We start from the raw sequence: 21,879 nt of genomic DNA on the forward strand, positions 1-21,879 counted from the left end.
CCAAAGAATGCTCTTATTTGCGTTTGGTGCTGTGGAAACAAAATAAAAAAAAAGAAAAATACATGGCGTGGAGAATCGCCCGTAAATGCTCGGCTTTTGTAAAATACAGCGGCTGCCCATAACAGTGTGCCGTTTGCTCGATAATTATCGACGCGTTCGTATGTGCACGCTCACGTGTGCACATAGTTTTGCAACAAGATCTTTTATCCGATCCGTCGAGCAGTACGAAAAACATAGGTATGCAAATCGTTCGCGAATCGTAACACGTACAATAGAACACGCCCGTTCATTCAACGATGTATAAAACTAGTTTTCAGTAACTTTTCACGTAAATTTCTCCCATTAAACTCCGATTACGGGTCGATTGTTAGCCACGATCGCACGTATGGTTGCAGCCTCCGCTCAATTAAAATTAATTTGCCCGAAGTTTCTGTACGTCTGAACGTATCTCTTCGATTAATGCGATAGGCATATCGCGATACGTTACATCATTCTATTTCGTTATTCTAAAGCGAACGCTACACGTACAACGGATGCACACGGCCGCGCACATCTTTGTTAGGTAGCTGAATGGATCATTGTACCGAAAATCGTGGTGCTTTGATCGTCAAAGCGAGCGACGTGATCGTGCCAGGATGTGTGTCCTCCAACATAAGGGTTGATCCTGGATTCAGCAGATCCCGCGCGGAGGATTTCGTCCCATTCGCACGGAAACCCAATTGCACGGCTCTATGCGTCATTAGCGCTGGAAACGGAGTTAACGCCGTTAAATCCGGGTCGGTCGGTCGGTCCAGCCGCGATATTATTCGCACTTGTGCCAGCCGTTCGTTCATTCGTTTATTCGGTCGCACAGATTCGTCGTCTCTACGAAATGACGACCTCTCGTGCAAAATGCGAGTGAACGATCGTTCATTCCGAATAACTTCATTTTCGTTGACTAACATTTTTTTTCTCTCTCTTAGACTTAGTTTCTCTCTCTGACTGCCTGCATCCTCTCGAAGTTTCTCACAATTCTTAGCCCCAGCATTAATTCGTTAGTGATTATCGTTATTCGTTGGTATATTGGCAGATCTGTTAAAAAGGACACTTTTTGTATCTGTATTTGCATGCAGAGTCAGAAATACAATTGTGCTAAAATTTGTGTTAAATTTAATATATTTCACTTATTCCAAAAAGACACTCAAATTTTTATGTTAATTTAATACAAAATGAATTTGTTAGAAAATAATACAATTATATAAAAATTAATACAAAAAAATGTTACATTTATGCAGGCTACAATTTATGATGCTACAAATGCTTTGAAGTATTTTTTTATTAATTATAATAATTAATAAAAATCTTTCTTATAATTGGTCAATCAAATTCCTCGAAGCATTTATAGTGTTAAGTGGACTGCACTCTTTGACACAATTTGGAAACTATGGAAATTATGATAACATATTTCTTCAAAATTAAAAGTAAAATTAATTTATTTTACTTTTAATGTTAATATTTATAATATATTAAAGTAACACATACATTTATCTTTTAGAAACTACATTATTTTTATATTATTGTTCATTTATTCATAATATAAATTGTGTCATATTTTGACATTAAGAAATGTTTAATATCAATTTAATACAAAATATTCGAATAATAAAATAATCATATTGCATTAACTTAACACTCGGATATGTTCAAAACATGACATAAAAATTTTCACAAAGATCAGTTTTAACACAAATACAAAATAGTTTTTATATGAGAAAGTATTTGTAATCTCTCCACCTTTTACATCTAAAAATTCAAAAACTAGATTTTATATATCAATAAGTTCACAGCGAATGTAAGAAATAATCGCATCGAATTTAACAAAGATTGGGAGAGTCTTGATAATAATCACGATTCGAGAATTACGCGTTTTGCGTAGTATAAGAATAAATTTTTCTTACGCCTGAAAAGTTACTGACGAGAAATTTTATTTCCTTTAACATTCTATCAATATCGAATCTCGTCGCTTTACCAATATTTTTCATGGCTTATTCGGCAAATATTTTCGATCTACAATACACGAACTAAAAACTGGGTCACTTTACTGATGCAAAATGGACCACTACGCAGAAAGAGTACTTCAATATTTTTACATTTACTAGTGAATTCACAAATGTGTAAATAACTTTTGTGGATATAATAAACGAATGGATATAACATGATGAGCCGTTAAACGCACAATACTTCATATTCGATAAAAACAAATGCGTTTATTACGCGCGTCCTTAACATGTTTATTTTAATCGTATGCATTTAATTAAATATGTCATAATTTGTTTATGGATACCCGCATGATTATATACGTTGTTTACGAACCGCGAATTACAGTCGTGTATTCGCTACATTAACAAATTGCTTTTTCACTAATTGAAAGATTACATCAGCTGCAGATCATGTGTGAATACAAAGGATAGTTCGTTGAAGTAAACACAAATACCCCGCGAAGTAATACCACTGTTTGCTTAGTGCTTTACTTGTGCGTTTACAATTAATTAATTTGATCACCACATGTTCCGTAATTAGCGTAAGTGTTTGGATACAAATCCGAAACCCGTCGACGTGCGTAGTTAGATAAATTTGAAATAATACGACTCGCGTAACGCTACAATTATTCTCTCATCTAGTTCATTGCTCAGATTAATTGGCACAAAATTAATCGATTGTATTTGCGAGACTTATACATTGCGCGGCTTTTAACGTAAAAATCACAAATTTTTCCAGAAATTCATTCCGACTCTCATTCTGCGCTTAATCCAGTCTCAAAAGACAAAAGTATGAAAGTAAATGCTAATGTCAGATTCGCGCGTGTTTACACAGCTATATATTTATCTTATTCTCCAAAATTATTATGAGATCGTAACTTTCTTGGAATATGATATATTAAATTGTTATTTTTCTCTATTAACTGGAATACATATTAAGGAGAGCTCCTTCAAATATTCAAACAAGACAGCTGCATTTATGAAAAGTAAATTAAATATCACGAAAAACTACACAATCGATAACGACGTGCTCGCGGTAATATCATTCAACGGAGAAAACTTATATTAGTTTTGCGAACGGAAAATATACAACAACGAGAGGGATATTTTATCCGGATAAAATTGCATTTCTCGATATCAAGTTTTCTTTGATACGTTCAAAAGCTTCAAGATAGTTTGTAAAAAGGTACGTTGCGAACTATAGATTATTTTTTTATGCCCTTTACCTGGACGAGATAATAAAATTTTAAGAAAGTTATCAAGTTAAACGCATAATAAGACATGCCTTACGGCACTTTTTCCTAGTGCTTGATTTGCGCATTATACAATAACGACGAAATCCAGCTGATTCACCGAGATCCTCGCAATCGAGCAGCGAGCTTCGTGCTTTTGTATATAAGGAACTATCATTCGCATTTCAATGCTGGTCGCGTCTCTCTCATGACGAGGAGACGCGACGAGGCTTTAAGTAATATCGATATCGATGCGAAAAGGCGGGCGTCGAACGCGAAAGAAAGAAGGAGCGCTCGAGACAGAGAGAGGGTTGGGAGGGTGGAGATGGAAGAAGAAACGAGCGTTGCGAATGCATCGATATTGAATTGAAAATGGATCGCGCGGAAAACGGAGAGGAAGAAGAGCTCTGCTTCGGCGGCGAATATAACATAAATATCCTCTTTCCTTCTTTCCTGTCTTGCGCCTTTCATTCCCCTGCTTATTCACCGTTTATACATATTATGAGCTTGAAAATGCAGATATCGCAAAATGTTATCCTTGCTTCCTCGAAACGATTATGCGACATTAAATTAATCTTTTCGCGCTGTTTTTCTCCACTCTTTCATCCCCCCGTTCCCCCCCCCCTCCCCTATGCGGAACAAATCAATTTTCTCTATATCTGTCGGCTCAATTTCTATCTCAGCAAAATCTCGCCCTTCTTCCTCGGCCTGGCCGCGATAATAAAACGGTTGAAGGATGGGGCGCGGTAATGCTTTTTATTAAGTTTTCCTCGATAAACGTACCACTTGACTGTCGCGGATGCGACTTCGCGACTGGAGGTCTTCGGGGAATTTTTCCTTTACGCCGAGTTGCGCACGAGGACGATTTAGAAATACAGGATTATTAATTTCATGAACACTCAAAGGAGAAAAGAATCCAAACGAAATTCACTCGGGGTCTCAAGAGAGACGTTTTTCTTTCTCCTTTATACGATTATACTTTTATTTCCCGACGAAATTACAATATAAATTATTACGATACGTAATATAGCTATATACGATAGAAGTCGTTCCGTAAAGGTATATGTTTGTTTAAGCAAACGAAAAAATAAAATGCCCAAATAAAATAAAGCAGTTTTGTAAAACCAATTGCCATTTTGCCACGGAACGATGTAATTAAAACGAAATTCTTGTGCGTATACAAGTTGGCTTCGAACCTCCGTTTTTCGTCTCTCGTTCCCTTGAAATTTTGCCGTCTGTTCCGCGCGTGTTTGCCCGTACGCGAGTTTCAGATATTCCATTACGACTTGCGCTCCGAGGTAAATATAAAAATGCTTCCCGTTCCTTCCTGCATGTTTTACCTTTCCGCGCATAAATCAGAAAAGAATCTCGACATAACTCCCCGAGATCGGTTTCGGGTTAAAGTAACTGCGCAAACTTGGACAGTCGTACGTCCCCTTTTATCTCTCAAACTGTGCAATAGAATTTTGTTCAGCAATACGTAAACGCTTTGTGAGATTGTACACAGCATTATAGTAAAGTAGTTAAGTAGTAAAAGCGTATTACATATCGGACCTCAATTCATTAGTCTCGCTAAGAGTGTTTAAGCTATTTAAACATTTAATCACAAATTAGGCGCAATTAAAATACGTTTTAAAAGCCGATGTGATATAATTATCGTCAATTAGTTGGCAAAACAATTAAGTAAGAATTAATAATATCAGGGTATATACGCTTATGTAAATTATGATATTTCCTTACTTCAAAAGTAATACAACTCGGTAATATTTGAGTCAGTACTATAAATGAATTATAAACATTACCCTATCAATCATCAAAAGTAAACTAACTTAACTTCATAAAAAATTGTCAGTACTGAAAAAAAGAGTGCTTTAAAAAAAATCGTTAAAGTCGTCAGAACTCAAAAAAGGTGATTTTTTTTTAGGATGAAATTGTGAAAATAACATTTGACTATGTTAAAAATATATCTTTTTGCCAATATTATTTGATTAGTCAATAATTTTCCGTCAAGTTGGAAAATTGTTTTTCCTCTTTTCTGGAAAACTAAATATTTTTTAAATTCTGTTACTTTTGAACTAAGAGCACTGTAAAAAGTGCAATGTTTAAAATGTTCCGTTTAAAACATCTTTGCAAAACAAAAGTTTAATAATAAAAGATACATTAATTTTAAATGTTTTAGTGTTTTAAATCCAAACACATAATGTTTTGTTTATTGTGAAAAGTTTAAAACTAAAACATCTTTAAGCGTTTAAAAAACAGAGATAGGAATAAAACATTTTTATATCTTAAAATTAAACACTTCTTTTATGAGTAAGAGCAATCTATTTATTTAAATATTTGATTTATTTACATTACTATTTGAAACATTTGAAATCAAACAATTTCTGCGTGCTTTTGCAACTGATAGAATCTTCTTTTTTGTTACAGGCGTTTCTTGAAATGGGGGACGAGAATGCTGCGGCAACCATGGTGAACTATTACGCTACCGGCGTGGCTCAACTCAGAGGTAGAGCAGTCTACGTGCAGTTCAGCAATCACCGTGAACTCAAGACGGATCAAACGCACTCCAACAACGCGGTCAGTAGCCCAACAAATGATGTCGCCAACACCTCTGAGGTCTGTGTCATACTTCTCGCTTCACTTCTTTCTCGCTTCACTAAACTTCGGGAATGGTCGCATGAACTACTACGCTATTCTCGCCGAACTAACTCTTTCGATCTTCTTCTAACACTTACTTGCTTTTTTCCTTTTCTATCGATGACGCAGATACCTAAAGTGATGTTGAACTTTATAAACTAATAGACCAAACGACACATATACATAGACCAAGTGTTCTGTTCATAGCTTGAAGATGCAGTTTAACTAGATCCGTTGTTCTCTTTCTATCTTGAGAAAGAGAGAGGAGTGTTCTTGACAGTCGCAGGTGTGAGATGGATTGAGATAACACGGATCCTCAACGGTCACTTAAACTGTCAATTTCTGGCTTCACCTCCCACCACTGAAAAACATGAGAATGCTTAATCTATGTACATATGTCGTTGAAATAGACACGTATCGTTTAATCGTATTAAAATTACATATTTTGTAGATAATAAATTTTTAGTCGATGAAAATTGACGTAATAACGTTATACTGAAAAAAAATTTTATAAAATGAAAACGCACTAACAAAAATGACATTTTGATTAGCGAAACCAAATAGAATTTCTTTTATCATAATCAAAAATTCTATTTGGTCTCACGCATAGACGTAATAAGAATAAAGATACACGGCCGGTCTCATGTTATTCGCGGCGTGCACGCGTGCTCTTGGCGCCAAGACATTACCGTGTCTCTTGATAGATAGACGTACATTCCTATAAAGTTATTCTCTCGGTTTAGAAAGAACAAAGTAATTTGAAACATATCGCTCTCTCTTTCTAAAATATCGAGTTATAGAGAAATGCTCAATTTTTTTCTAACGGAGTGCAGATGTCAAGAACAGATAAGTTGAATTAATTGAAATTCTTGTTGAAAATGGACGAATCAGAATTTTCTAAAAACTAATTTTTGTTAAATCTAGAATTCTACTTGAGATAATCGAAATTCTGATATAATCAGAAACTTCTAGTTCGTCTATTTTTCACCAGAATTTTTCTCAGTGTATCTTCTATGTCTGTGGATTTCATCAAAATGCCATTCTTGTTGATCTACGTTTTGTCAGTTCAATCTAAACATTTTCCTCAGTTTCGCATATCTGTGAAGCAAGGATACATCTGTCGCTTTATGTCCCGTTGATACGGTGACTTCGATGCCTCGAGGTGTTAGCCGAAGGCGGGCAAGCATGAAACTAGAGGATCCTGTCAATACAATAGTTGTTACGTGTATCAAATTAGTTTCGACAATATGTTGTTTATGCGGACTAATTAATTAAACCGATATCTTTGCATATATCTTTAATCATCAGGTCCAAAATGCATATATAGCGCGCATGACCATGCGAGAGCGGGTGGAACGCCATGGCCATTTCGTCGTCAAGTCAATCTAAACACTCGCGTCCGCAAACTCCGTTATAATTAATGCGTCCATAATTTATGAACGATCCCTCGGGCGCAAACGGGCGCAACGGTTTATCCCGCTACACCTCGCCAAACCCTTCGTCTACGTGACACACGGTCGTGCATATTACTTGTAACTTGCGTGTGTCATCGTGTGCTGCCGGTCATCATCGGAACTAGTTAACTCACTGCGCAATTTGGGGCCGCACCGCCGTTTCGAATGAAATTTGTCAACGAATTAATTAGCACCCGAATTGAACTGATGAATCAATTAACGGAATTCAGTTAGGTATACTCGCGTCAATAGTTACGTTCCGAAGACAAAGCCGTTCACTGAGAACTTAGTGATTCTTTATTACGATTGATTTGTATATTTAGATCTACAAAAAATCTAACAGCAACAAAGAATCAATTGTATTAAAGAACTACCGCTTGCTGAGCGATCTTCTGAACGCAGCTATTGTGTACGCACTGTGCATACCAATTTACGTTCTACGCTATTATTAGACGTGTTCAAGTTTACAAAGTAGCTGTTTGTGATTAAACATGATTAGTTTTCATTTATAGACCCAATAGAGAGCCTATAGGAAAGAGGCGCCAACGTGACCCTAAGCAAGAATTACTTTAGTCAGTCTCAGATTTTTTGCTTCTGAGCAAAAATGACTCCAGCCAATTGCAGATCATGATACTTCTAAGCAAGAATTACTCTAATTAATCACAGAGAAAATCACTTGACTCTGTTAGTGTCCCTCTCCCTTTAGACTTTGTAGATCCAATCAATCACAATCAATCGTAAACGGGCTAATAGCTTCATCCGGTTTGAACTCGGCTATTATATTCGCTCTGTCAAGTCAAAATTAACTCACATCTCTCTTTATTACTTCTGAAACAATCTATGGATTTGTTGACTCAAAATGATCAATGTGGAACGTTTTCATTCGGAAATCCAGTGAGAACAAAACAGTGATGGCTTCGAAGCGCGTGCTCGGCGAACCCATGCCGTGACATGTCATATTGTCTTCTCACTGTCGCCTTTCAATTCCACCGTGGGAGAGTCGAGAGCGACGTCGAGCGAAGCTAGTATTATCGTTAACCAGCCCCGCCAATTCGCGTCGTCGACGTCGTAACTCCGTAAGTTTCCCGATGCCATCGTGTCGGTCTGTCTACTTCCCTCTCGAGGACATCCCTAGTCCTCCCTCCTCTGAGTTACCGAACTACCGTTGCCACCCTCGGGGGCGCAACTTCGCGGTGGAAACGGACACCGATCCCACGGGGAATCCTTTGCGAAAGTTTCATGTGTATATCGGGACGGGTGGAAAAGAGGGAGGGTGCGAGGTGGTGATGGTCTGCACGAAAAATAATAAATAAGGGAGTAAATAGCCCGGCGACGCGCTTCGTCGCCACCGATGCTTTTTCTTGACACGTGGAAACTTTCCGCATACGTGACCGTGGAAACTTTACAATCCACGATTTACAGGATCGCGGTTGCTCTAGAAATACGAAATTCATCGTATTTCTGAGAAATTTCTGTTATACGCAAATCTTATGTTACCTCCTCACGATGTCATTAGTGCTTCATTAAATGAAGGCGATCGTAAAACGCATGGAACGAGAAGTTGAAATGACTTTTTTTATGTACACTTAATGTATACTTTCTTTCATACGCCACGCAAGATTCTACTTCCAGAAGTCGTTTCCAACTTGCTTCGTGAAGATTTAATTTTTTTTTAATTTTTTTATGTATATCTGTAAGCACATTTTACTTTCATGATGTTCACTTCAAGCAAGGAAATATTATATATTTGCTAAATTTACTATCGCTTATTCATTCGTATTATTAAATAGTTGATTTAACGTATATTAAATTCTGAAAAAGAAAAATTAATTGCTATGTTAAAAATAAACATCTAGAATTTATATTTAATGTAAACTGAAAAATATACGTACGTTTAAAGTCTTTCTTCAATTATTAAGATAATACTGTTGTCAGAGAGATAAAACTATTTATAGCAAACATTAAAATAATTCTTAATTGTGACAATAAATTTTTTTCAAAACAGAAATGATATTTCCGCGAATCAAGAAAGCATTATATTCATATTAATTATTCATTCTAGAATAGAAGAATGCTCAAGTACTAATTTTGTTTCTGTTCTAATTTCCGTTCTAAATTAAAAACTCGAATGCAGTCTATGAATAAAGTACATACATTTCTTCAAGCGTTTTTAGCAAATCGTAATTTTATTATCAGAACGTTTTTGTAGCTCAAATAATTGCAAATATCTCTATTCGGCCTTTCTGTATTTATTTGATTTATTCATATCGCGATCTAATATTTTATTATCGTTTATATGCGTTGACCTTTCAATACGTTCTTTCCTTATATATACTATAGTTATTGCGATAAACATTATTACATACTTCAGTAATCAAATTGGAACTTTTTCGAAAGATCAGGAAGTTCCAGATTCAAACCTTGGCTGGGATAATATTTTTTTTCAATAAGTTCTTCGCAGTGTGTTTTAAGATGCTTAAGAGCATCATTATTAAATGAACTATCAATTTAACGATATTAAATTTTAGCTTCAGTTTATGATTGCAAGTCTGGCAGTATTCGGCGTGCAGTTTATATAACTGAAAGATATATTTAAAATTTACACATAAAATATTAATAGACACAAGTTCTAACCTTGAGCTTTAGCCTTTCTAAATATTTATCTGATTTAAACATTCCGTTCGACTCTAAAATTAATTAAACGCTGATACTTGTATATAAAAGCGATATTAAAATTATCCTTACATCTTTCTTGGGTAGAAAAAAAAGAAAAAGAAAGAAAACGTGATGGTGCTTCCATGGGGAATGCAAAGATGCTCCGCGGAGGGTTTCACGGCGCGTTCGCTTCGTCTACGGTCGAATGATTTCTCGCCGAGCGTCCGGACTGACAAACGACACCGAAAAAGCAATCGCCGTGAAAGCCTCAGCAATGCACTGCTCGTGAGGCATCGGCCTCTGTCTCTACGTGGGCGACGATGATGCCGGAAATTTTGCGATCCAAACACAAGACAAACGTCGTGCCAGCCTTCGCGTTCACCCGCTTGGAACAAGAAATCAATTTTGTATGAACAAAGGAACAAATCTGCGACGACGGCTGTCATGAAACGTCAGCTTGATGCCTTTTACTCTCGATTAAAATATTATGCATTTTTAATGTAGGACGAATGACTTATACGAATCACATCAGTTTCTTCATTCTTATATATACAGGGTGTTTCCAAATTAAATCGCAAAACTTCGGGAGCGTGTAGAGGAGTAAAAAACTAAGAAAAAAAGTCCTATAGACATATGCTCGTTTTTGCTCCGTTTCAGAGAAATCGAAAAAAAATGTTTTTTTTACCTGCAAGATTAAATGGGGACCGTTTTCTAAATTTCTTGGAGAATGAATTTTCTGACTATTTAGAAAACATCCCATTACAACAACGTACTGAAATGTGGTTTCAATTAGATGGATGCCCTGCTCATTACAGCAGAGTCGCTAGAACCTGGTTAGATAGAAAATTCCCACAACGATGGATTGGACGTGGAGGAGCAGTACATTGGGCAACTCGTTCGCCCGACTTAACGCCATTAGATTTCTATGCATGGGGTACTCTGAAGCAAGAAGTTTATTCTTCGCCTATTCAATCAGAGCAACATTTGAGAAATCGTATCGTAGCTGCAGCGAACAGAATATCGCAAGAACAGTGCCTGGCTGCTACAAGAGCCGTGTTTGACAGATGCAATGCTTGTATTGCTGCAAGAGGTGCACATTTCGAACAAAATACATTTCAGTACGTTGTTGTAATGGGATGTTTTCTAAATAGTCAGAAAATTCATTCTCCAAGAAATTTAGAAAACGGTCCCCATTTAATCTTGCAGGTAAAAAAAACATTTTTTTTCGATTTCTCTGAAACGGAGCAAAAACGAGCATATGTCTATAGGACTTTTTTTCTTAGTTTTTTACTCCTCTACACGCTCCCGAAGTTTTGCCATTTAATTTGGAAACACCCTGTATATTGTGCAATTCAATCTTTAAAACTTGTATAATGATCCTATATGTTTACTTTTGACATTGGTATTTTTTTTATCTTATTGTGTCTTGGTTTAATTTTGGATCTGAACTGACATTTTACTACTACAGTATTTACTACCTGAAAAACCTGAAATTTTAAAGAGATTTCTTTTTTATCTTTGAAAAAATCAGATTTTTATGAAATATTTTATTGATACTCAGGGAGATTTTTTTGGAATTTTACTGTCTCTTTTTTAAAACATTTTTTTGTTGATCATTTTTTTTCTTGATAATGCAAGCTGTTGACAACAAATATGACATATACATCCGCATATATTACGTACCCATCTTGTCATTCATGTCTCGCTAGTTTTATAAAAAAAATCAGAATGACAATAGAAGACAATACTCAACAGAATAAAATAACTCGCTGATGTTATATTTTAGTGAGCTTCTCTACACTATTCTATATAAGTTTGGTAGCTTCAATTATAGAAAATGAATAGTCTGATGGAATCCTTGCCTTCTACTAATTTCCAACGTATAATTTATTTACCTTGCTTGCGCTCTAATTTATTTTTAAAAAAGTTACATTGAAAACACATCTCTAATCTTACCTGAAATCTTGAACAAAAATACTTGAAAATTCCGGGAATTTTTTTACAAGATTTCAGTACACTTTGCCCTACTCCTCTTATTGATTTCATAAATATAAGAAGCATTTGTTATCATTTGCGTAGAAAATTAATAGTCTTAGACTTACAATTAGAAGTCTTCCGATATTGATTACACGATATATTGATAATATATTAAATTGAATGCGAAACTAAACTAAACGAATCGAAGGCATGAAATAGTTAGAAAAGAAAAAAAATTCAGCGAGAAAGAAAAAGGGAGAGGGGAGGTATAGGGAATATATAAGTTTTATAAATTTAAAAGCGACAGTCTCTGGAGGTGATGTGTCGGTTAAGTAAATGCCCGGTTGGCGAACTCGTTTAATAAAGACGCCATGCGTCGCGGCGCCTCAGCTTTGTTTAGTAATTAATTTAGAGCCAAGCTCGTCACCTCGAGTATAAGTAACCACGCTGTTTAGAGCAAGAACGAGCGAGATAAAAATAAGTATTTCGGACAAGCGATAAAAACGTGGGCGTGTTATAATGTTGCGCCCAAAACAGATCATTATTAAGAGAGATCTAATTGGAGCCAAAATAAATATCGTTGAAGTAAACTGCGTGAACAATTAGACGCTTTCAATTATACGCGTTTTGAATGTGCAAAATTTCATGAAAATTGAAATAATATATTGATACATGTTTGAATATCAGATTCACTGAAATTACATTGAAATTAAAAATGTTTTAATAATAGGTGCTGAAGACGAAATTCTACCTAATACTGTCCCTTCAATGTATCAACTTTTATCTCATTTTTAAAACATAAACATTAGCGTAACCTCCTTTTGCGGATTCACTTTTCGGTAAGTATTGTACTGTTTCCAGATAAATTTTTTACGCGGTCACAAAGTTTTGGAGGCATCGTCAGCTTCACAATCCACTTTTAACCTTTCGAAATACACTTTTCTTGAGTTTCCAGTCTCGCGGAAAGCTTTCCGTCGGAGTCTAGAAATCCGTAACCGGAATTAAGAGGTATTTTTACGTGGCTTCCCGCCGCACAACGCCTTTCCTCGGTTCCACATTAGTTCGCAATTTAGATTAATTTAGATATTTCCGCCTGCTTTTATGTGGTCGCTTTTATCACTATTCCTGTCCTCGTTCGAATGATTTTGCTTTTGTGCTCGGAACGTCGACGGGATTTAATTTGAACGCGCGCGTAAATACCTTGGCATGCACCGCGAGCGAAATTTCATGGTGATATATCTATTTATAAATAGAATTGTGTTACGGAAAAGCTAGGAACGCATGAACTTACAGAAGGCAAAGAAATTTGAGATTTTTTTTCATCTGACTCATGCATTATTTACTGCGTAGCTTTTTACATGTCGCTTATTACATTTATAGTATATTTATTCTCAATATTTTTATTAAAAAATTTACAATATATACGATGTCAACTTTAGAAGGCAAAAGGTAAAAGGCAGTTTTTAATTATAACAAGCTACGCAAAATATATATATCCGATATTTCATATTGTAACCTCTCGGCGCTAATTGGTATTTATTCCGCACTTTTATGTATCATTGTCAAATATGCCAGTAAATATAATATACCAGGAATAACAACCATAAACCACAGAGCTTTCCAGCGCAAGCTATGTGTTTCACATGTTCGCAGGATAAAAAAACATCCCTCAATAGTGCTTGAAACTAAATATTCATTTTTTTTTGTTCCGATACAAAACATCCGAGAGCATTTAATTTTATTTTTTAAATATAATCATGAAGGAAAGCCAGTTTTTGTCTCGAGGTTTGCTTTATTATATTTTTGAAAAATCAACAAAATATTTCGCGATGGGAAGGCCGAGCTTAGAAATTAATCTGCGTTTTATTCATCCCGGGTATTTTTATAATATTTATTTAGAAAAAGTTGATTTTTCGTACGCAGCGAATTGCATGCACACCTTTGTTTGACGCGCACGCGACGGGCCGAACAAACGACCATGCGGGACGAAAATGTCCCCGAATTTTCGCGTTTCGTCAGCTACGCCAAGCTCGGAGAGGAAAAGCTTGTCGTGATAGGCCACGCGTGGAAAATTTTTATTATCCCGCGAGATGACTGCTGTGGGCTCTTGGTACGTGATACTTGTAAAACAGATTCCGCTCGACGACGGTCGTACAAAGCCGGGGACGAAAGTGTGTGTCCATACACGAAAGAGAATACGCGCTGTCGCTAATGGTTTTCTCCAACAACGAAACTTTCGGTAGCCTTTAGTAGTCGCTCGTTCAGTTTAGTAGTCACTCGCGCCTTTACTAACTAAACTCCACGTCTCTACAGGCAACCCCATAAAAAGGCAGTCTTGTGTCCTGCTATAACAGCGCGACATAATTCTGCTTTACACCGTCGCATCGGCGAGCGGGCCGACGGCAACTTTTTTCCCCGTTCCCTTGGAAAACTTTCCATCGGTGGAAAGAAAGGGGTATTACCTTTACTCTTTAAGGGTAGAAAGATCAAGCTCTTTGTCGGAGCGATCCTATATGCTCTTTGTCGGAGCGATCCTATATGCTCTTACACGTCGCGTGTCGAAGCGCAGCCAAGTTCTATGTTAAATATGACCTGTAAGGTCCGCAGGTCTATAATAATTGAATTCTGTATAGATAATCAGAAACTCATCCTTTAGTACGTTTACACAGCATCCTTAATCGGGTTTAATAAAATCCATAGTTATGAAACTGGCCAATCATAGCTCTGAAAAATAGAGTGACTGTAGCCATAGAAGGATATGGTTTGAGTGGCTGTTTACAGAGATTAAAGAGTTATTATGATCTGATGACTGATTTGATTGGCTATCATAGTAAGGAACTAAAATGTTAATGATCATACTCGTTTCTACCAATGTAGATTAACTTTAATCTTGATTCAACTTACTCTTTATCCTTTTCTAATTCTTAGAACTAGGAAAAGATGAAGAATAAATCAAATTAAGATTAAAGTTAACCTACGTTGGTGGAAACGGACGTTAGATAACCAATCAGTATCCGTATCGAATACTCATAAGGAATTAATATGGCGGCAGCCAACTAATCTAACCTAATCAACTCGACAGTGTCGAATCTCTGGTCAACCAGGATTCTATACAATAGGAGTAATAAGTATTTAAGCCGCAAGAAATTGATTAATCACAATGAATGTGAGGAGAATAATCGATTATAATTGATCCATATCTTACAGCTTAAGGCTTACTATATCTATTATAGAACCAACTTAATTCATGAACAAAATTCAACGGGATCTTTACGACATTGCTTCTGAGTCTATTTCCGAAACATAAAGATAGTTATCCGAGCAAAAGGTGTTCCCTCTGTAACGGTTGATTGTGGCTTCCAGAGACTATTTTTGTCTAAGCCGAGTTGTTTAAAACGCAATAAAAAGATACACCTCGTGTGCATGAATTTTCTACAATTAACCCGTGTCAACATTAACATTTTTTCGCCAACGTTTACTGGCGTGGTGCGCGATAAACGCGACGATCATGAATAAATCAGCGTTACCACGGAGTAAACGTGTTCGCTAAGCGACACGTTTGACTAAAACCTTGTCGTTGCTTTTTATTATGGGCACTGGGTTATCGTTGGTATACTTTCGCGCACGTTGTAGATGCTATCGTGCCAGTGAAAGAGGAAGAACGAAAAGAGAACAAGAGAGAGAGAGAGAGAGAGAGAGAGAAACAGAGAACAAGAGAAATGGCGATTTCTGAGTATAAAAAAAGCAATAGAACTAGGATGCAAAGTAATATAGCGACAAACTGAGAAAAACAGAAGACTTCACGGTAGAAAAAGTAAAATTGCATATTCGATTCAACAACGGAGCGATAAAAATTTGCGGAGAGCGAAATGAATGGTATGCACGGAACATTATAAAACGTATGTATAAAACGTATTTGCGTAGTATACAAAAATCATTATAAGGCACGAAGTGGAGTAGAGATAAAAGGAAAATCGGGGCACGCGATTGGGGCCGGCGATTCCAACATTTAAATTAAAGACTCGAAATTTGTTAACAATATACTTTGCGATTAGATTGAAAAAGCACCTAACGTTCAATTAAAGAGTTAAATAATACGTACTGGCTTAATCTCGACAAGGATTATTAATCTGTTTGCCGCGCGGCCATTGTTTACGGGCTAATGCTTTCCACCGAGGTAATTGCGAGCAACATAAAAGCTGGGCGTTAAAGCCGGAAAAGTGATCGCGCGTATATATATAATCTTGCCGCGTCCGGGAGAGAAACCGGCAATGGATCTCACACTCTTTTTCCCTTCAACCCGAGTATATACGGCGCGGCGGAGTGCCGTAATTTGGGGCATTGTTCCTGTCCCGAATACAACGACGGGGGTGCCTCAATAACCGTCCCTTCCCGTTACATTTAATAATTAATACATTGCGATACAAACCCGCTATCGCGATTGTTGTATCCGCTGCTGTTGATTTTCCTTTTATGTCTTAGCACCATCTTGCTTTTATAGGAATCATTTTTCTTCGCGCGCGACTTATTGTGGTTACGAATTTCGCGATGGCCTACAATTCGTAAGAATATTCACTATTTATCAAAAAAGTCGCGAGAAGTTGTGTGATTTTTTTTTACCGTTAATTAGTAGCAATTAACACTTAGTGCATGTGTTGGAAAAAATATCTGCGATGTGCATTTTACATTCCAAACTGAATCGTCGTAAACCTCGGTGGTATGTGATTATTCGGGGACACTTTCGCGACCATGAGTGGCATGGAAAGGGGTGAGTAAGGCGGACAAGAAGAAGGCAGGTGAGAAAAGAGGGTTTAGAAACGGGGAAGATACAATGCACGAGGCGTCTCATAGAAACAATGGAATGTGCCGTAGATCACCCGAGACACCCTCCATTAAAAATATTACACCATCTTTTTTTTTGCCCGCGTATAGCCATCTTCCGAGCTCCGCTGCCGCGCGAACCCTCTGTATCCCTCATGGCCGGCGGCTCGATCTTCCCCTGCGCAGCCACCCTGCTCCACTTTGGTTGGCAGCCGCGACAGGTCCGAATAACAATGTGCCATTGTTAGACCTACATTCACTGTATCGAGCTCTGAAATATGCAAGCCGTGAGGACCGTCGCGCTACAGAGACCGAGTCTCTCCACGCACCCTTAAGCCGAGCGCGCACCCCTCGCTTATCCGATCCCTACGAGCGAGCTTTATCGCCAGAGGAAATGTTGTTTTCGCTTCCACCCACCCGGACAAAATTTCGGCCCGACAGAGGATATCTATCTCGCGGGACGAACAAAACGTCCGCGGATATTATCTTGTAACATCATCCATCCTTTATCTCTTTTATGTATACAACAGCTGCTTGAAATGGATTGTATTTCGTAATATCGATCATCATACTATACGTGACATACCTATAGTTTATTCGTCAATTAATTGAATCAGTCATTTTAAAAATCCCATGAGTCAATTTTTGTCAAAATTGAAATGTTAGAGGATTTAAAATTGGATAAGTACGGAATAATTTCCTTCAAAATCCACATTAACTAAATATTCCTTTTTTAGATATCAAATCTGCCAAAATGTCATTCACACGAGAAACAGATTTATGATGACTTATACTTGATTTTTCTTATGTTACTTTGTAAAAATATACTCAATAATCACTTTAATATACTGAAAATTAATATTACATATTTGTTTTTTTAAATGAATTTTGGGTATATTTTGTAACAATAAAGTTAAATATCTTTTACAAACTACAACTGTAGAAGTCTATTATCTATAGAATTTCTTAATTAAAAAACCCTTCATTATATATGTACGAAAATGCATTTTATTCAGAAACAACATAAATCAATATTTCCAAAATTAGTTTTTTTTCTTTAAAAATAAGTTTTAAGAGTGATATATTCTACTCTTAATTAACGAGATAAACACTTAATGTATGAGATAATTTTTACATATTTTTAATTATTTTTAGTATTATAATAAATTTTTTACTTATAAAATTTCTGAAATTAATTTAATTTGTCAATATAGCTGGCAATTTTATTTTTATTATCGAAAATCAACTATTTTTATTTAAGTTCGAATATTATCCTGCCTTTTACCTTTGAACCTTTACATCGGTCGCTCTACAAACATATCGCATTATCACGTCAGAAACGAAAAATTGCTTGTAATTTTTTTCTTGGCGGCATGGTGGCCAAAATAGATGAACTTTTCGCTGGCACGCGGAAAAACTTTCAGACATGCCGCAATTCAATAGTGCAGACTGCAATTTAACCTAAACGGCCGTGTAATTTAACGTTCAACATTTCCGACAAAAGTAAACTTTTGCGGGACGGTTGATTAACTTTCGCATCTATTTATTAATTCACGATTCACGAACGGAGTTCTCAGGACATTTTATGAGTACACTTATCGCAGCCAGCGACATGCGAGTGAGCTCGTTTATTTCAACGTATGTGGTATACCGCAAGAAAAAGTGCGAATATATGCGACTTTTGTCATAGCTCTGACGTCGTAGCTGCATACATCAGCAGTATGCATAATGCCTCATGTTCGTTCGATGTGAAGATAGATATTCAATTACTCCGACAATTATAATGTGCGGATGAAACACGAGATAATCGTAATTGCTGACAACGGACGTTATTGCAATCGTTTGCGTAGAGATAATGGACACCGTTATTAGCATGGACACAATAGTTAACCACACCATTCAGATCATTCGATGAAATACGACGTTATGTGACCTGTTATTGTGACCGAAATGTTAAACAGACAAAGGGAGAGAGAACCGTATATTTGACCCTCATTAAAGACATATGCAAATAGCTCGCGACAAAAGGGAATCTCCTCTTTTTCGCCACGAGGCATAAACGATACCGACCTAATCCATCATTTCCACATATTCGACGCTCACACCTTCTACCCGTCGTCGTCAAAAGAGAAAAAGAGCCTCCCTTTGCCAATGGCGAGAAAAATCGAATGTTTCCCCGCAACAAATCTGAAAGGTTGCCGTCTTCTCTCTCCTTTGCCCAACTGGAAGAGTACGATCGTTCCTCTCTCTTTGTATACTCACTCTCTAGTATCGGATCTCGGTATCGACGGCTTTGTACGCGTATCGCGGAGCCGCACACGCAAGCCTATTGGCGTTTTACCAATACGGAGTCGAGGCGAGAGGGTCGCCGAGAGAGGCGTGCGAAGATAGATCGTTCAATTTTTTTCCCCAGAACGTGAAAGCACGAGGATCAAAAAGTAGGAATGTCTTGGGAGCACGTGTCCTCGACTTTTCAACAAAATTCGACTTCACCGCGTGAATTTTTTAGGTGGGAATTATCTTGCTGTTTCATGGGGTGATTCGAGAAACGTCACGCGTTATATAGGGGTGAATACCGTAATATCCGCGTGCGCTGGGAGCAATTTCCTAGAAATGCATAATAGATATATTATATCACCGCGGTGACGTAATGGAAAAAAGGAATGAAAATAGAAAAATATTTATGTGACACATCACTCCAACAAAGGAATTGAAGAAAAAGTGTGTGCGAACGGTTTGCCTAGAATTTATCGTGAATTTTTTTTTTCGTCACAAAATCGACCAAGTACCTACCACATGGTTCGCTGCACGTTTTGATTTCGTTCGGCATTACGAAAGCACGATGCGCTAAGAGTAGCTGCGACGATTCTGGACGGATTCCCGCGCGGCACGAGTGGCTTTGGAGGTGTGGGAGGGATGCGAAAGGTGGTGGAAAAGGGGTGACGCTACAAGCCGGGAAGACTGATTATTCTGACTGCAGAAGAGTCCGTCTGGCTGGGTGGGCCACTCCATCATTTTGACAGCGGCGAATCCCGCTCGTAATGTCGTCCAATGAACGCGCGTTCTTTATCCCGCTCGCGAGCGCGAGGTATGTACGAGCATTGGAAAAAAAGGGAGAAAAAGAGAGCAGAGAAGACGGAAAAGGGAGAAAGGAAAAGAGGAAAACGAAAATAAAAATCGTGAAAAAGCGAGACTGTCGGGGGTCGAAAAACTCGGCGCGTATAATGGAATACGCGGCGTCGCGCGCGTATACCTGAAAGGGGGTGAGAAAACGGTGTCAGGGTTGCGCATGATTGAAATCGATGGCAGTACCATCGACCCGGGCCAACAAATTTTCTCCCCGGTCCAAACTACGCGCGGTAACGCCACCGACGTCGTTAACGGCGCCGACGCGAACCGGAAACACGGTACAAAGACCAGTATCGGGCCGCGAGATCGAGCCGTGAACGAATTTAATGGATGGAATTTAATTTGATAGAATCGCGCGCATATGGGAGTTTTTTCCGCTCGGGGCGCTTCCTCGTGTCGTCTGTCGCGTGATGTACAGAGATCAGGGAGAATTGAATTCGAACTGAAATGGATGTGCAAAGCACATTAGGGATATAGTAAAAATCAAAGCATTGTGAATGCACTTACCATTTAAATATACGATTCTCTTTACTCAGCTCCTGCGATATCTTTTTCTAATTCATGTATCTCGAGAATTTCATCAGTGAAGCAAAACGAAATATTTATTTAGTATACAGAAAAAGTGTCGAAGTAAAACTAATAAATTCTAATTAACGCAACCAGTGTTTCATTGTATATGCAACAATATATAATTTTCTTAAAAAGATTTAATAGTTTTAAATTTTAATAATATTATAAATTTATTCTGATGTAATGATGGTTATATCTAAAGAGCACAATATAATTATTTAATGATAATAAAATCTTTTGATATTTTAAAAAATTATATCAAGAAGAGATAGAAAGGTTTTTATTCTATCTTCATGTATGTTAAACTTTTGTTAAATTTTTTCCAAATATAAATGTCATTTAAAATATTTTTTTATATTGCAATAGGATTGAGAAAACGGTAATTTTAATTACGAAATATATTATTAAATTAATATTAATATTCTGAAATAAAAAATAAAGGAATTGTTATTTTAAAAACTGTTAATAATTTACTTTGATAATACGAACAGCTTCCCCTAAAAAAAGATTGTCAAAGTGAAATAATTTTACTTTATAAAAATATTATAATTCTCAAATTTTTTGAAAATATTTTCTATCCAATATTTTTTTAATTTATAGAAATTATTATTGAATAATGAAAATGCATATTTTTCTTAATAGAACACGGTTAAATTCATTATGTCAAATTATACTCAATTTCAGTTATTTTTAATCATTTCCACAGATCGCCACTCTTACTCAATATATTGTTCATTTAATTCATTTAATTAAAATGAACGATGCAGTTAAACAATTTAATTAATAAAATGTATTTTTGACTCAAATTTAGTTTATTATTTGCTAAGTGCATACGTTATTATGGACATTGTTTATTTTGAAACTAACCACAGAAATGGATTGATTTCCATTTTGACACATGAAGTTAAAAATAGAAAATATTATTTAACTCAAGAAATTATCATGGATCCTTTGATATCTAACAGTGAATTATAAAAAATATCTTCACGTAAGCAAGTTATTTCTGTTTAATTGTATGTAATCCATTTCAATGCTTCTGTATTGAAAATAAAGATAGTTTTAATACAAAAACATTATTTTCTTTGTAAAAGGGGTAAATTTTTCAAATCGTCTACAAAGTAGAACTGAGATTGTTTTCTCTCTTGTTTTCTCCGCCGTTTCGGATTTAAGCGCGGGCCGTCGCTGATGAAGTCCGTCCGATTACTTTTTATTTCGCGCCCTTCGCTGTCCATTAGCCGTGATATACACGTCGGCTCCGCACCGCCGTCACGGTCGCATCTCCCGTGTACATATACGAGCGGAAATTCCATCGCCGTGGACTGGCCGATGAATTATTCAGGAAAAATTTTTGCGTTGTGCTCGTGTAACGAGCGCACTGCACTCTTT

The 21,879-nt window shown here is 36.8% G+C and overlaps 1 protein-coding gene across 3 annotated transcripts in view; it reads left to right on the plus strand.

The window, feature by feature from the left end:
• heph (polypyrimidine tract-binding protein 1 heph) overlaps positions 1 to 21,879 on the plus strand; it is a 375,570-nt gene that overhangs the window by 299,210 nt on the left and 54,481 nt on the right. For all 3 annotated transcript variants that reach the window (XM_018461600.1, XM_018461599.1, XM_018461601.1), the window contains one exon: positions 5,678 to 5,866. In XM_018461600.1, the coding sequence (XP_018317102.1) occupies positions 5,678 to 5,866 (189 nt within the window). The remainder of the gene's footprint in view (positions 1 to 5,677; positions 5,867 to 21,879) is intronic.

This window comes from Mycetomoellerius zeteki, unplaced genomic scaffold (genome assembly GCF_001594055.1).
Source record: "Mycetomoellerius zeteki isolate Tzet28-1 unplaced genomic scaffold, Tzet1.0 scaffold124, whole genome shotgun sequence".
Taxonomy (NCBI): Eukaryota; Metazoa; Arthropoda; class Insecta; order Hymenoptera; family Formicidae; genus Mycetomoellerius; species Mycetomoellerius zeteki.